This window comes from Theileria parva (genome assembly GCF_000165365.1).
Source record: "Theileria parva strain Muguga chromosome 4 map unlocalized ctg_529, whole genome shotgun sequence".
In the NCBI taxonomy this organism is placed as follows: domain Eukaryota; phylum Apicomplexa; class Aconoidasida; order Piroplasmida; family Theileriidae; genus Theileria; species Theileria parva.
This window is the reverse complement of record NW_876246.1, coordinates 1,272,617-1,288,070: the sequence shown is the minus strand read 5'-3', so window position 1 is coordinate 1,288,070 and position 15,454 is coordinate 1,272,617. Positions and strand designations below refer to the sequence as shown.

At 34.0% G+C, this 15,454-nt stretch overlaps 7 protein-coding genes across 7 annotated transcripts; 2 read left to right on the top strand and 5 right to left on the bottom strand.

The window, feature by feature from the left end:
- Positions 1–228: 228 nt before the first annotated feature.
- TpMuguga_04g02370 (uncharacterized protein) lies at positions 229–1,161 on the bottom strand. Its single transcript, XM_061306165.1, has 7 exons — positions 864–1,161; positions 805–834; positions 702–774; positions 591–671; positions 498–558; positions 405–466; positions 229–374 (listed from the first exon to the last, which is right to left on the bottom strand). Exons 1-7 carry the CDS (start codon positions 965–967, stop codon positions 285–287), a joined length of 501 nt encoding a protein of 166 aa, XP_061161881.1. The 5' UTR covers positions 968–1,161; the 3' UTR covers positions 229–284.
- Positions 1,162–1,220: 59 nt separating this feature from the next.
- Positions 1,221–3,593, top strand: RH50 (DEAD/DEAH box helicase family protein; the record flags this gene model as incomplete). Its single annotated transcript, XM_759195.2, has 3 exons — positions 1,221–1,518; positions 1,549–2,419; positions 2,523–3,593. The coding sequence occupies 3 exons, from the start codon at positions 1,221–1,223 to the stop codon at positions 3,553–3,555; spliced, it is 2,202 nt and encodes a 733-aa protein (XP_764288.1). The 3' UTR covers positions 3,556–3,593.
- A 295-nt stretch (positions 3,594–3,888) lies between these two features.
- Positions 3,889–4,312, bottom strand: TpMuguga_04g00651 (putative integral membrane protein). Its single transcript, XM_759194.2, has 2 exons — positions 3,993–4,312; positions 3,889–3,962 (listed from the first exon to the last, which is right to left on the bottom strand). Exons 1-2 carry the CDS (start codon positions 4,261–4,263, stop codon positions 3,898–3,900), a joined length of 336 nt encoding a protein of 111 aa, XP_764287.1. The 5' UTR covers positions 4,264–4,312; the 3' UTR covers positions 3,889–3,897.
- Positions 4,313–4,384: 72 nt separating this feature from the next.
- On the bottom strand, positions 4,385–6,341 carry TpMuguga_04g00925 (uncharacterized protein; the record flags this gene model as incomplete). The annotated part of the gene is made up of 5 exons (XM_061306111.1): positions 4,385–4,474; positions 4,540–4,884; positions 4,970–5,278; positions 5,357–5,592; positions 5,637–6,341. 5 exons carry the CDS (start codon positions 6,339–6,341, stop codon positions 4,411–4,413), a joined length of 1,659 nt encoding a protein of 552 aa, XP_061161209.1. The 3' UTR covers positions 4,385–4,410.
- Positions 6,342–6,369: 28 nt separating this feature from the next.
- On the bottom strand, positions 6,370–7,538 carry TpMuguga_04g00924 (ribosomal protein S15; the record flags this gene model as incomplete). Its single annotated transcript, XM_061306110.1, has 6 exons — positions 7,179–7,538; positions 6,935–7,143; positions 6,761–6,889; positions 6,668–6,717; positions 6,455–6,637; positions 6,370–6,394 (listed from the first exon to the last, which is right to left on the bottom strand). Exons 1-6 carry the CDS (start codon positions 7,480–7,482, stop codon positions 6,370–6,372), a joined length of 900 nt encoding a protein of 299 aa, XP_061161208.1. The 5' UTR covers positions 7,483–7,538.
- Positions 7,539–7,565: 27 nt separating this feature from the next.
- Positions 7,566–9,487, top strand: TpMuguga_04g00649 (GPI transamidase subunit Gpi16). Its single transcript, XM_759191.2, has 2 exons — positions 7,566–9,312; positions 9,353–9,487. Exons 1-2 carry the CDS (start codon positions 7,662–7,664, stop codon positions 9,460–9,462), a joined length of 1,761 nt encoding a protein of 586 aa, XP_764284.1. The 5' UTR covers positions 7,566–7,661; the 3' UTR covers positions 9,463–9,487.
- A 76-nt stretch (positions 9,488–9,563) lies between these two features.
- Positions 9,564–15,316, bottom strand: polr3a (RNA polymerase Rpb1 domain 5 protein; the record flags this gene model as incomplete). Its single annotated transcript, XM_759190.2, has 11 exons — positions 9,564–9,922; positions 10,035–10,364; positions 10,573–11,172; positions 11,233–11,729; positions 11,807–12,032; positions 12,135–13,813; positions 13,885–14,068; positions 14,099–14,182; positions 14,268–14,575; positions 14,632–14,850; positions 14,923–15,316. The coding sequence occupies 11 exons, from the start codon at positions 15,314–15,316 to the stop codon at positions 9,590–9,592; spliced, it is 4,854 nt and encodes a 1,617-aa protein (XP_764283.1). The 3' UTR covers positions 9,564–9,589.
- Positions 15,317–15,454: the final 138 nt, after the last annotated feature.

Sequence of the window (15,454 nt, the reverse complement as noted above, 5' to 3'; positions counted from 1 at the left end):
ACATCATATACTACATTTTGAATTAATACATTTTATATAATTTACAAATACAAAAAAAAACAAAATCAGTGATAAAATAGCATTAATATAACCACCATGGGGAATAATATTAATAAAAATAAAGTTAAAAAATACTATCCATATATTAATCCATTTCATAATAGAACATTTCCTAATAAATTTAAAATAGATTCCTAAATAATTCTACGTATATAAGATGTGTAAAACCTTGTGGTTAATTTTTGTTATTTTTTACTAATAAATTATACTCGAATATTAATGTGTTATGGTATGTCTATTTCACTGAGCATTTTATTAATTTTTATGAGAGTTTCATCTGGTTTTAGCATCATTGCCCTGCAGTTCTTCATCTTCTAAAACATCACATTAATTATAATCATCACCTCTATAAGTTTTTTCTTCAGTTGTTTTTCAAGATGTTCCAACTCTTTTTTGTTAATTCGGTCTAATATATAATAATTTTTAAATTTTCTTGCTTTGTTTAACTCTGTTTTTCTTATATTTGTTGGCTATAAAATTAATCTTGGCCTCATAATTCTGTAAATTTAATTAAAATCATCTATAAAAACATTTTTCATCGATAAATGATGCTCAAATAGCTTTGATAATTCATTTTCTATATTCTTAAATTCAAGAAGATTCTCATCTAACTGTAAGTTATTATTAGAATCTTAACTAACATCCTTCTTTATTTCCTCAAGCTCCTTTTCTGAATTATTGGATGACTCCTCTATTAATTTAATTTGGGAATCTCTAAAAACAATTTGATAGCGACATGTGTACCTGTGTTTTATTATTTTCTCCTTCAGGTCCCTACAATAACATTGAACAACAGGTGTTACCTGGTCATTTCATTAACAGTTTTATTTATCTGAATATCACATTCTTTTCTTGCAGATGATGTTGCTTCCCTTAAACGATTTATTATATTCATAAGATCAGCCATTTTTATAATTTATTAAATAATATATACTAGTTACACGGATTCTTCCCGCGGAAAAATTCCATAGAATAAAAAATTTCCATCCATACATTAAATTCATATCAATTAAGTTATTTAAAAACATATAATACATATTCATGTAAATGTGTATAACTAATAGTGAGATGGTGTAATACTCTGTTATTAAACAATATAAATAATTTATAATGTATAATAGTAAATTTGAATGATATGAAAATAATAATAATTTTTTTTAATGTCTAGAAGACTTCCAGTTTCTGTGTATAAAAGGATTAATACACAGTCCTTTAAAAGCAATCCATATATCTTCAATAAAAATTTAAATGATAAGTATAAATTTGAAAATGATATAGAAAATCGTACAATATCGCAAAATTCAACAAATATAACAACACATCCCTCAGTTAAACTTCATCCAGCCTTAAAGTATTCACTTGTAGCAAATAACCTTTTAACTAAGTTAAATGAGATTCAAGAATCTTCATATCTTTCAATTGTAAGTGGAAAGGATGTTACAATACACTCTCCAACAGGTATTATTTTTTTAATTATCAATTGTTTAGGCACTGGAAAGACTATCGCATATTTACTTCCAATTTTAAATAATGTGTACCATATTCACGACATGCTTGAACGGTTAATGTTTAAAGACGATCCTTCAGTTTCTAAATATGACGAAGAAATACGGAATTTATCAATGGCTTGGAATTATAAACTTGGCCATTCTCTACTTCCTTCTAATATAGTCAACTACCGACAAGATATTGATGGACTTAAATCAGTAGGTAACAAAATGTATGAAAAATATAAAGATGGCACTACACTTGACAAGTTACTGGATGTTTTATATCTACATGAGCCTAGGACTATGAAGATGTTAGGCCTTCCAACAGTTCCGATGAAGATTTGGAGAAAGAGGTCAAAGAACTCCATCTATAGAAGTATAATGGCAAACCCATTAGGATCAGTTCGCTGTGTAGTGATTCTGGTTCCAAATAAGGACTTAGTATCACAGGTGATATCCTACATTAACAAGATCGACATTCTTGGTAGGGTTTCAGTACAGACTCTATCAAGTATATGTTTATCTCCAGAATCTACCACTCCAGAAACAAGTGCAACAACTGAAAAAACACAGAAAGTTGAAAAATCTGTTTCAGAACGGGATACTGTAAGCGTTGGAACTGAGGATGCCGAAAACAATTCTGATAAGGATACCATTAACTTATTTTACGAGGACCAATTAAAAATGATAGAGAATGTTCCAGTTAAACAAGTGGAAGAAATAGAGGTTGAAACAATGTCGATCAATATGCCTAACAGAGTTAACAAGATAATGACTAGAACTGCTAGAAATGACTATTCAATAGATGGACTAATTCCCGATACAATCAATTATAAGAAACAACCACTAATAACTTCTGACAATATACAGTATCACAATTAACTGCTCTATATAACTAGCTATTTATTAACTATTTATTAACCACTTATAGAGATAATAATCTATCAAATACTATTTTTACAAATATTATAGGTGGGGATGTGTTGACATAGTCGTTAGTACTGTACAGAATTTCGTTTTCGAGGTTTTAAATTTTACAAGAAGGGGGATTTATCCGATTTGTCTAGTTTTCGACGAGGTGGATATGCTCTTCGAGAATAACGCATCCAGGAGTAGTATTTTCGAAATCATTTCAAAGCTTCGCCCAAGACCACGAACATATAATCCCCTAGTGGATGTAGAAAAAAGAACTCCAAAGGCTCCACCACCAGTGCAGATAATAAATGTGGGCTCTACTATAAATTTTGGTGGTCTCCAAACCTGCGGAAGTATGATTTTTGAGAGGTTTAATACTAGCAGGCTGGTCTTTTCTGAGCAAAACCATGTGATCAGCTCCGAATTGAATTTTGAGAAAACTGATTCTAACCAAAAACTAGACTGCTTAGTAAAGCTTATCGTGGATAATCCAGTTAAAAAAACACTGGTATACTGTAATTCTCTGAAGAACTGTAAATTAATATATGACACGCTTAGAAAACATGATTGGCCAGTTTTGTCGTTTCATAGAAAATCAGCTCTAGCCACAAGACTTGCAATCCTTAAAACATTTGAAGAGGACGAGCCTAGAATTCTGGTCGCTACAGACCTTGTTACCAGGGGAATCAACGTATCTGGAGATCACATAATAAATTATGACTTTCCAACCTCTTCAACAACATTCTTCCACAGAATCAAAAATCCGAAGGCCAAAGTTACTAGTATATTGACTGAGGATTCTGAACTTTCCGACCAGATTATTCATTTTACTAAAGTTAAGAAACCGATAAACCAGATCCTTTCTAGGAAAAGGTCACTTAGGAAGAGCCTAGACAGAATAAAGTTTGAAAAGATGTCTAGTAGTGTAAAGAATAGTAGGAAAATGAGTGATAGATTGAGTGATAAAGCCGCTGATAGAGGATTTTTCAATTCAAGGTTAGTAATTGAGAAGGAAGTTCCAGGCGATACGAAGTATAGAAGAATTCCCCTTAAAAAGAGACTAATAAGTATCTTAAACAACTTTAACTAATGTTTTACTTCTTCGCTTTTGGTCTTCCATGTTTAGTTAGTTTCACTGGCTTCGGATTACATCCGTGTGTTTCAGGTGCCCTGTGTTTAATACAGAATCGAAGCTTACAATACTTGCAGTCGTGGCCTACAACTTTTGTATCCTCTTTACAGCTTAGTGGTGATCCTTTTAGAGTGAAATGACAAGTCCAAGTTTCCTTAATTACTGAGTTTAGTAGAATCTCATCATCATCTACATCTTCATCACACTCCTCGCTAGACATTATATTATACTACATTTATATGTTACACATATTAATAAATAGTAATATTAGTGAAAATTAAAAAATCTATGATAAAAAATTTATTTTGGGACTGGGTTAAGCCACTGGCCTCCCTGACCATAGGCTCCTGCGACTACTTGGGCAACTAAGAAAAATTATGGAAAATTTAACAAACCTTTCCGTTGTTTATGTGCCATGTATGAAAGGTACCAAAACTTATAGATTCCATAAACAACCAGTCCTGCTCCTAGTGGATTGGCCCACCACCAGTATCTGTACTGGCTTACTCTTCCGATTTGTGCGAATTCATTATTTAGCCCATATGCGATGCTCCTTGCCACATCTGATAACTGTTTCCCCTGGTTATTGTTCCAGGCTTTATACCATGTGAGTGGGTTAACAGCTCTACCTGCCTTGGCGATATACTTCTGAATATGCCATCCCATAACTTCTTATTAAATTTAAAAATAGTTATAATGTATATTAATAATGAATTATTTTAATATATTGTTTATTGTGATTCTGGGTGTGATTCGCCTCACTTTATTAAATTTACACAAATTATAAGTTATTAACCAGCCTTCCAATGTTTTCTACTTTTTAGTACTCTTTCCTGTAAAATACCATCTAGTGTCTCGCCCAATTACGTTTTCTGACCTAAATCAATATTACTCATGAACTATAAATGTGTTTAATGTTACACATTTGATTCATTTACTTACTTGAACAAGTTAGAGAATCCAAAAGCTGTTGGACTTAGGTATGATATTCTTATTTTGAGTGGAATATTGATCTTACTAATTATTTTTTTAATAAATCCAACTACGTTTTCACTCGGCGTGAACCTAAGCCCATCAATGATCGAGAACTCATGGTAATAATTCCCTAGCCTTATCACTTTCTCCATTATCCCGTTGGAATAATCCCTCAAACTTAGAATCAAGTCAAATCTGAACGACTTCGTCACCGCGTCGTATAGTTTATAACTATCCAGTATACTGTACTTGACCTTTTTGACATTCTTGCAGTACTGACTGTCATATTTATTTATCAAATTCGACAAATCCCTATTAATTTTATTATTTAATAATATAATTTTATTTTGTATATATTCGCATGACCATATATATAATTTAATGTTAGTAAACTTACTCGTCCAGTGATGGCGTTACTTTGAGTTTTTTCAAATCTTGTTCATGACCATTCAATGATTGAGATATTATGTTCATTATCAAATTTTGGTTAAACAAATACAAGTAGTGCTGTATGCTCTTTACAAATCTGTTTTTCATCTCAGAGTATATCTTATCGGTGACTTCATCATTCTTAAAATTATCCTTAGACTGTTTTACTTGATTATCATAGTCTGATAAGACCTGGGATACCATAGTATCTATTGATTTCTTAACATTATTGATGTTGACTTCCTGACCGACAAGCTGTTTTAATTTTTGGAGAAACCTAACAATAAATGACGAAGTGTATAGAAATTTCTAATTACAAGTGAGAATGTGTTTTAAATTTTAAAAATAAAATTACTTCGTGTATGAAGAGTTGTGTATGTTCAGCAGATGTGTGTATAAGTCTGAGTGGCCAACAATCTGGTTGAACTCTCCTACATTGAACTTCGTTTTCTTAACTTCATGAATCGATGAGGAAAAGTTTTCAATGTTCTCACAAATTCTGACTTTTTTATCGAATTCATCCTTTATATCACTTGAGCAAAGTGAAAAGTAGTTCAAGTCTTCGACAAACAACTCCTTCAATATTTTACTCTAAACATTTTACAGTTTAATCTCATTAGTTAGTTAAAACTTACCACGTTGGCATACTTGTTAGTGTAGGTACATGTGAGTATTATGGTATTTGGCAATAAAGGTGATGAATATGGGTTTGTTACAAAAGAGGATAAAAAGTCCTTCAACACTCCAGTTATTTCTGACTTTTGTCTATTCACATACTCCTTTTCATATGAATTTAGATAAAATTTATCTTCCATGGTGTTATAGTTGTATACTACAAAGTGAAGTTTCGGTGAGTAATTGTGCTGCATATTAACTGCTAACATCACAAGGCCTAGTAACTTAAGACGATCAGAACCACAACAACCTGTTTTCATTAGTTCTGTAAAGTCAATAGGTACTATAACTCTATCTGACAAAAGCACCATTTCTGACATCTTTAGTATAACACTGATTACCTTGTTATCTGTTACAGTGTTCTTATCACTCAACTTGACATCTGGGATAAAATTAATCAAAGTAGGCTCATTGGTGAATACTTTACTCTTCAATCCAGTTATAATTTCATCGTAGTTGTTGTTATTGACAACATTTACATCTTTCGGTATAATATTTGCATTCTGATCTGGTTCTGGTGGAGGCAGAAACAAATACACTGGGCTATCAGCTGATTTCTCTTTTTGTTTATCAGACTTTACAAATGAGTATCCAAAACTGTTTGGGGTAGGGAACTTAATCCCTGAACAAATCTGTAATATACAATATATATAAATAAAAATCATCCTCAGCAAGTCTTTGTTCCAAAAACCATCAAATTAATATAGAATCAGGTTTCCTAAATTAAGGTAAGTATATGTGCAATTGTATAAATAGGGTTAAAATGACAAAGTGGTACCTGGGTAAATCGTTTTTTCTTTCCTTTGCTGAACGGTAACGCTTAGTTTTTGTGTGATAGCGGTGTGTGTTTTTCTTTATTATCTTTTTAAGTGGGCAAAAGTCATCATCGTAGTGTATATCGAATGTTTTTGTCAACAAATCATAAGTTTCCCTTCTAGTGCGAAACAGATATTTTAATAATCTAACATTTCATTTAATTTATGTTTCTTACCTTCTACGTTTAAATCCTAGTTTTGTGATCTGTCTTTTCGCTTGTACATCCTAAAACATTAATTAACTAAATTACATATTGAATTGGCTTTACCTTTGGGTTATTTTCTAAATGGTGTGTTAAATAATCTATTTTTGCAGTTAGAGCTGCCACTACAACTTCAGGTGATCCAGTATCGAATTCGTGCCTTTTCATAGGCTCCTTTAGTTCATATTCGTACAGCTTTGAGAAATATTTCTAATTATTAAATGAATTTTAAGAACTTACTCCTCTAACTCTTAGTCTACTAGGGTGTATATCCCAGAGATCAGTCTCAACAAAGTCTACTCTGTACCCGCCAGGATCCACCTTTCCCGGTCGATTTTCGTAGTCAATGTTACTTTTGTATGTTCTAAGCGATGATATTTTTCTGAAGAGAGTATTAAATTTATCAAAATCAACTGGGATTATTGGATTCTTAGTCTTCTTCCTTCTAACTATAGCGGGTGTGTAGATGAAACAAACAACTTACCGGCCTCAGGTGTCAGCAAATACAAACTGTTATCAACGGAAGGGTTAAGAAATGTCTCAGGTTCTTCTTCTGGAAGAAGAAGTAGATCGGAATCTTCAGGTAATGCTTTCAATGGTAAAAGCCCGTAACCTCTAGTCTTTATGTATGAGTTTAACTTATCCAGAATAGCTCCTTTTCTTTTTTTTAATTTTTCAATTCGACTTTTTTCTCGTCCGTATCTTATTTTAAAAGATTTAACTCGACAATTATAAATAAGCACAAGTACTAGTGAGAACACATAGATGCGATAAAGGGTAAAAAGCATATCTATTTGTACATTTTAGTTTTATTAAATAGAATTATAACAAAATTTGAATAAACATAAAAAATGAATGCTATAATTAATTTTCACGAATGTGTTGCACAACATTCTTCTGAAAAAATCAAGAATGGATGGAAGATTTCAATTTGTGTGAAATATTTTAATATAATGCTGGGATAGAGATGCATATTAATTTGGTAATCTTGATTACCAGTATTCTATTGAGGCTTGCATCTTGCTTGGACAATGTGTCGGAACGGCTGACTTTAAAGCCTCTTACCAACGGAGATTGGTTTTTAGCACTTGACGTATCGGTTATTTCCCGAGATGTTGTAGAATTATTTGAGAATCCGGAGGACCCATACTTTATTATGGATGTTATGCCCATCGATATCGCTAAATTGTATTTAAAGACTAAATCGCATTGGTTTGAAGCGAATTTATCTTTCGGAGAATGGAAAGATTCTATTTGGGGGCATAAACCTGAGATATTGATTTCAAACGGGCTTTCTTTGATGGCTTCTTGGCCAAGTTTGGATAAGAACGTTGTTAGTGAGCATTTCAAATCACTGTGTTATGGCCTTTGGGGTGTTACTGGTTCTATGTTTAGTAACCTTGTAAATGAGGAATCATACATTCATGACATCACAGAGTTGTATGAGAATGACTATAATGACGATTCTTTACCGAATTCCACGGTTTTACTATCATCGGACTTTGAAGAAAGAGCTTGCCTGGATACAGTTTATAAACTGAGGATGCTCTTACCCTGTTTGTGTACAAATGGGTTAGTGAGTTTGCTTGGGGATGAACGAATGTTTGTACGCTCATCTTACAGAGGAGTTAAATTAAGGGTGGAAATGCTGGAGAACGATCTTCATTTTAGAACTCTTGTACAATTTACTGTTTCACAATCTATGTTACCTTCCTCTTTTAGTGGGTTTTTTCCAGAGGGGAAACTCCCGTCTAGATGCCTTAGTGTTTCTGAGTCCTGGGTTAAATTTGTGTATCCAGACTCTTACGAATTCAAAAAGTACAGTGAACTCACTTTAATTTATCCCGAAGACTCAGTTAACAATAAATACTCAGAATTGTTAGCTAAGTTCAGTAAGGGCTACGAGGTTGCAGAGGATAATTCGGAGGTTATTTTCGAGGTTTCAGAACTCGATAGCAAATATCTGCGTGTTTTGAAGCGTGTTCAGTCTTCATTACTCATTAGGGTCGAGAATTTATCTGACCTAACGAAGAAGCTTTGCATTCACCAACCACTTCCATACTGGCTAAAACCTCTTCTACATTCAATAAGTGTAGCAGTTGAAGGCCTAACAGACAATTATGTACATTATAAATGTAGTTCAGCAAACTGTTTCTCTCGAAACGCACAGTCTAGTCGTAATTTTAATATATTTCTGGATATTTTTGAACATTTATTACCCGCCAAATATCACAAGCACTTAGTTAAATTTTTTGATTATTTAAATCCCGTTCCTAAATTGCCATTATCTGATAGTGATCCCCTGATGATATACGATCTTGGGAGATATTGGAACAATTTCGGCATTTATTTATCACTTGAGCCTAAAACTGTAGCATACATATCTGTTGAGTTATCGAAGGATAACATCACCTATGAGGATATTCATCTATCCGCACACAGAGGACAGCTTGTCCCTTCAGGAATAATTCTGGATTTAGACAAATTGAGAAGATGTACTGGTTTCGACCCGTCTAACCTTGATTTGGCCGACTTCAGGAGACTATCCAGCTTCAGTTGTCCCGATTTTTACTATTTCATGACTTCGTTCTTTTCTCACATTGTGTTACCTGATAACAGTAAGTTTATATTTACACATAGACACACTAATTACTTTAGCTATGGTATTCAACGTCATGGCGTGTGTGGGAGTTGTCTCAGCTCTGATGTTCGGGTTCGTCTTCAGCACACTCACCAGGGATTGGGACAAGATTTACAAGAATTTTTAATGTACTTTAATTTGTTATATGTGTATAGTTATACACTATTATAAGGTATCTTTTCTCTATAGCTTATAGCATATTTACACTTGTATATACAATTGAGTATATATAGAAGAATAAATTAGAGAAAGGTCTAATTTGACATTAAAATATCAAAGGATCCCGTTCCTAGAGAAATCGGTTTCCCCATGATTATACATTCAGAAACACCTTTAATTGGATCCCTTCTATGATGGAGTGCAGCCTCAAGCAGGTGGTCGTTGGTTTCCTCAAATGATGCAAGCATGAGAGCTGACGATCTCATCTTCTGTATTCCAAACCTGTTTATTCCAACGACTTCACCTCTGAACGTCATTACATCTCCCAAAAGCTTCATGTAACGACAGTCAATATCTATTGAATATGCGTCCATGCACCTCTGGATTTCACTAATAATAACACTACGAGCAGCCTCAATTCCGAGAACCTATTCAAACAATTATAATAGAGTATTAACAATTTTAAAACTGTAATAATAGCAATGATTTTCAAACTAACTAATAATATTAACTATTTAAACAATAGGTAAGAATTTTTACCTTGGCGACTTCAGCCACGTGATTACTCTTAACCGCGGATGACATTACGCCGTAACAGCCCATTACTTCCTGTAGGCCATATCCTTCAACTGCAATTTGGTAATTAGGACCTTGGGGTGTACTTTCGCGCTTTATTACTGCTCTTTTTACACTTTTGGATCCTGCTACTACAAGTTGGGTCAGGCCAGAGATTAGGGAGTTTTGCTGGAAGAAATGCTGCTGATTCGATGGGAGTTCTATACAAATTTGCCACTTTCCTATTGAATACACGCAGCTTTTATGTATTTTAACTTTCCCAAGGCAGCCGGAGTCAATTATGATATCTCTCACCTAAATTATAAATTAATAAACATATGTGTATATACACGTAGGTATATGTAACCGTGGTACATACTTATGTGGGAAATAAAATATGATTAAAAACTAGTTAAAAATAACGATAATGAATGAAAAACTAGTTAAAAACAACGATAATGAATGGAAAACTAGTTAAAAACAACGATAATGAATGAAAAACTAGTAAATTTGGTGCGATTACCTTATCTGCGTTAACTTGTATGTGGAGTTGTTCTATTAAATCTCGGTTCAGAGTGAACAGTAATTTGCTCATTTGCGGTGTGTAAAGCTGTTTGATGTTTAGGCATATTTGTCCCAAAGTAGTCTTCTCAATCTTAGATTTGACCTTCAAAGCAAAATCGTAGTCTGTATTGTCTTCCAAGGGGACTTCTATAATTGGAGTAGCGATGAGTGATGTTGCATTAATGATTTCCTGGATTCTGGGGACACCCAGAGTCACATTCATTGAGGCAACTCCTGCGAAGTGGAATGTTTTTAAAGTCATCTGAGTTGCTGGTTCACCTATAGATTGGGATCCCAAAGCTCCAATTGCTTCTCCTGGCTCACACAAACTCTTCTGATAATCCTTCCAGCTATACCTGATAAACTCAAACATCTGTTCTAGCGATATCCTGTTCACTGTGTTCACCAACTTGAATCTCTCAATTATAACCTCAGACTCTGTGTTTTGTGATTCAATAACCTGTTGATAGTTTTTATCAAGAGTCAATGCCATCTTTTCAGAGTGTTCCAAAAGCACCCTCTCAATTGTATTCCCAAACTCGTAAACACTTCCCATATTCTAATAATAAATATTTAAAAATTTTGGAAATTTAGTTATGTAAATAGATAAATCACTAACCTGTGAAACAGAAGAATGGCTATATATTGTCGGAGGAAGTAGTTCTGTTAATAAAGGTTGCAGAAACTTCGTCCATGTGACAATTTCCTGGGGTAGTAACGGGACATTCCTCCTAGAGTAGCTGTTCTCAACATACACTGAGAAATATGCCGAAATGTGGTTTTTAAAAGTGTTTATGATGTTATCGTCAACCAGCTTAAACCTGTTGAATTGCTTGGAGTCCAATCTATCGAAACTTCTCCTGCGATCCTTCTCAGTGTAAGGCTCCCCATATGTCTCAGCGGGCTTTATCCAATGACTGTATGAAGCAACTTTATTCTTAATTTGTGGAGGCAATTTACTGACAAATTCTTCATCTTTCAGAAATGTGTCTACTTTCTCAAGTAATTCGTCCACGTTTTTTGGTGGAAATATCCATTTACTCTCGTGTGTAAGTTTTGGCTCTTTATCCTTGTTTGTACCAATCTTCTTCAACTTACTTCTCTTTTTTGATGGTCCTATAACACAAATCAGTTTACTTATACTATAGTTTTTACATAAATTATATAATCATGATTAGTGTATGTAAAGGCACCTTTTTCCTGGTTATCAAGGTGTGTAGGGTCTATATGCGATGAGGTAAATATTTGTTGCTTGTTGATCGGGTTAATATGTTTTATGTGGTCTAGAGAACTATTCAAATTTGTGAAACACGACTTTGACGATGACGACAAACCGTCATCGCCGTACAAAAACTGGACTATCTGACCATCACTGGTCCTCACACTATAGTCGTAACACACGGACAAATCCTCCATAACCTACATTCCATTAATGCAATTAAAGTAAAATTTAATGTTACTAACTTAATAGTGATAGTAATTGAATAGTATTACTAGTTTAATAATATGGATTAAAATTACCTTCATTAGTCTACGTTGCATGTATCCAGTTTCTGAGGTCTTGACCGCTGTATCTATGAGCCCTTCTCTGCCCGACATTGTGTGGAAAAAGAACTCTTCTGGCTCAAGACCTGTAAAGAATGAGTTTGCTACGAAGCCTCTACTCTTTGCATCCTTACACCCCATTGTAAAATGAGGTAATGTTCTTCCTATGAAGCCGTTTTGGATCCTCTGGCCTGACACGTTTTGCTGCCCTACGCATGCAACCATTTGTGCGATATTGATGAGTGCACCCTTTGCACCTGAGTTAAACATGATCAGTGGCTTATTATCTGGGTTTAGTAAAGACGTGCATATCTTCCCTGATTCATTCCTCAATTCATCTAAAATGGACTTGACTTGTAACTCTAGTGTTTGTTCTCTCGTACACCCTGGGTATGGTTGGAGGAACTTGAAGTTACTAATTGCTTCATCAACTCTAGAGTATCCGTCTAGCAATAATTGTTTCTTCTTATCTATAAGTTCTCTACTTGGTGTAACATCGTCTAATCCTATTGTCATTCCAAATTCTGATAGCCACCTGCTTGAGAGCTTGCTTACTCTCAGCATGCATTCTGATGATATTTTGGGGCTATTTTTCAGCATTAGTTCATAAAACAGGCCTCCTTTGCTTGCTCCCAGTGATCTAACTCCAAGACTTCCACACATTAATTCTGATTTATATATTACAACGTACCCATCACTTGGACACATGCAATCATCCAGTTTTATAAAACTTCTAGGATTTGTATCATTTGAGGGATTTCCTGATTTTTTATTAACTTTACTATCTTCTGAACCTTTCTTGTTTAAATTCTCGTAGTACTGTTTTGGATCAGTATATTCACGTTCTCTGACTCTTATGTTTACCATCACCTTTGATTTGTTGTTGGGTTTAATCAAGACACTAAATACTTGTTTACCTGTCCATAGTGTTACTGGATGTATTATTGAGGGCGGTGGAAGATCAATGTGTATCGTTCCGTCTGTGAAGTAGGAAATAATCTGGGAGAACTCTGCTCTGTTTAGAAACATATCCTTGTTTGTTAGTAGGTACGAAGCGCAAAGAAAGTCCTGAACTGGCGCTATTAGAGGTTCTCCGTTTCTAGGTGTAGTCAGGTTTTTCAAAACACTCAAGAGATGAAGAGCTTCTGCTCTTGCTTCATAAGTTTGTGGCAAATGGAGGTTCATTTCATCCCCATCAAAATCTGCATTGTATGGTAAACAAACACACTCATTAAATCTAAACGTCGATCCATTCATAACTCTAGCTCTGTGACACATTATGCTTAGCCTATGCAACGAGGGCTGCCTATTGAAGATAACAATATCTCCATTCCAAAGATGCCTTTCTACTATGTCTCCAACTTGTAAATTTTCAGACATATGTTTTGGGTTAGCAAATCTTAGGCTACACTTGCTCCCATCTAATTTATTTACGTATGATGCTCCTGGCCACACTGAGACACCGTTCAATATTGCTTTTTTCAATACATCTATGTTATATTTCGTTACTCTTTCTGGGAATGTAAGTCTTCTTGCTATCCACTCTGGTACCACCACTTCATCTATCCCTACATTTGGGTCTGGTGATATGACTGTTCTCGCTGAGAAATCTACTCTTTTCCCTGACAAGTTTCCCCTAAACCTTCCTTCCTTCCCTAAAAATTGATTAGATCAATGAAAAGTGATCTAACTAACTACATATGTTACATATGGTTAATAAAATTACCTTTTAGTCTTTGGAATATTCCCCTTCCTGGCTTGGATACTCTCCTTGATAACAGAAGTTGTGCTAGTGCTGGAGAATCTGAGTTAATGAATCGAGTACACTGGTACTGTATAATCTGCCAATGTACAATGAATGAATTTGTCTGTGCTCCATTCTTAATATATGATTTCAATTGATTATTACTCTAATACAAGAATAAACAAGAAATATATACCTCTACGATGTCAGAGAAGATACAAGTTAGGTCATCTTCAGTAGTTCCCTCCTCACCAACAGATACTGAAGGTCTTATACAGTTCTGAAAAATATTTTATTTGAAATTTTAAAATAGGTTTATTAAGTTTTATAATGAAATATTTGTTAAAACTGTTTATTAAACTTACGGGCGGAGCTGCTAGATTTGAGATAATAAGTTTTTCTGGGTGAACTATATTTAGGACCTTTGAGTGTACTGGGTCAATGTTCTCAAATAAGTGTTTTACAACCAGCGGGTTTAATTCCTCCTCCACCGTCTTCATTTTCCCATACTCTTTATATTTATAAATGTGCTTTAGCTTCATGAACTGGTCTATTATGGGTTTTACTATCTTCTTGATAACTCCTTGCGGTGCTTCACATCTTGGACACTTTGAGATTTTCTTACAATCTTGTACGATATTCTTAAATATTAGGGGTTTTAAGACCGGATCATCTACACAATCATCATTTTAAACGTTAATAATTAAATAGCTATTATTATTTTCCTACCTTGGGCCTTTTTATGCAATTCATAAAACTTCTTAATTGATTCTTCTGAGAGTAACAGTGACGAGCACTTCTTACATATACAGTACAATATCTGTATTGTGTACTTAAAGAATCCTATATGAAATACAGGCAATGCCAGCTTTATATGTCCCCAATGTCCAACACATTCATTATATCCTTTTCCACAGGTTTCACAAATCGCATCTTTATTGTTACACCCTGTTGTAAAAAATTAGTGAGGAAAAATCAAACTAATTACATAAAATTAGATATAATTATAAGTAAAATTACCTAATCTTGAATCTAGAGGGCCATAAACACAAGGTTTTCTTGAATTCATGACGTAAAGTTGTTTGTGTTCAATCTCGATTTCTGAAGCTCTTGAGATATCTGAGCTGGCCATAACGTCGAACTGTAGACTATCAATTATAGTCTTATTAGTTGATGGAAGGACGTATTCTTTTCTAAGCGATCCCTCTGTTTGTGTTTCCATCATGAAACTCGAGGGCTTGACAGTTGTAGGCTTTTTTGTTGGTTCAGATTTAGTTAAATCTTTAGAATTTATCGATTCATATCTATTATAAATTTCAATAAAGTCGAATCCCCTCTTGGTGTTGGAAGATGGTTCTTCATTAGACGAAGAAGTGACTTCCTGTTTGACCTTCTGCCTCTTAGTCGCCACCATCTTATTTAATTATGTTATATTTTAAAATTTAATAAATAATTATCTCTTAATTCATATTTGCGATTATTAATACAAAAAATTATCTTAAGAATTAAATACACCCTAATGGTGTTGAAAGTTTTAGATATAGCACACATA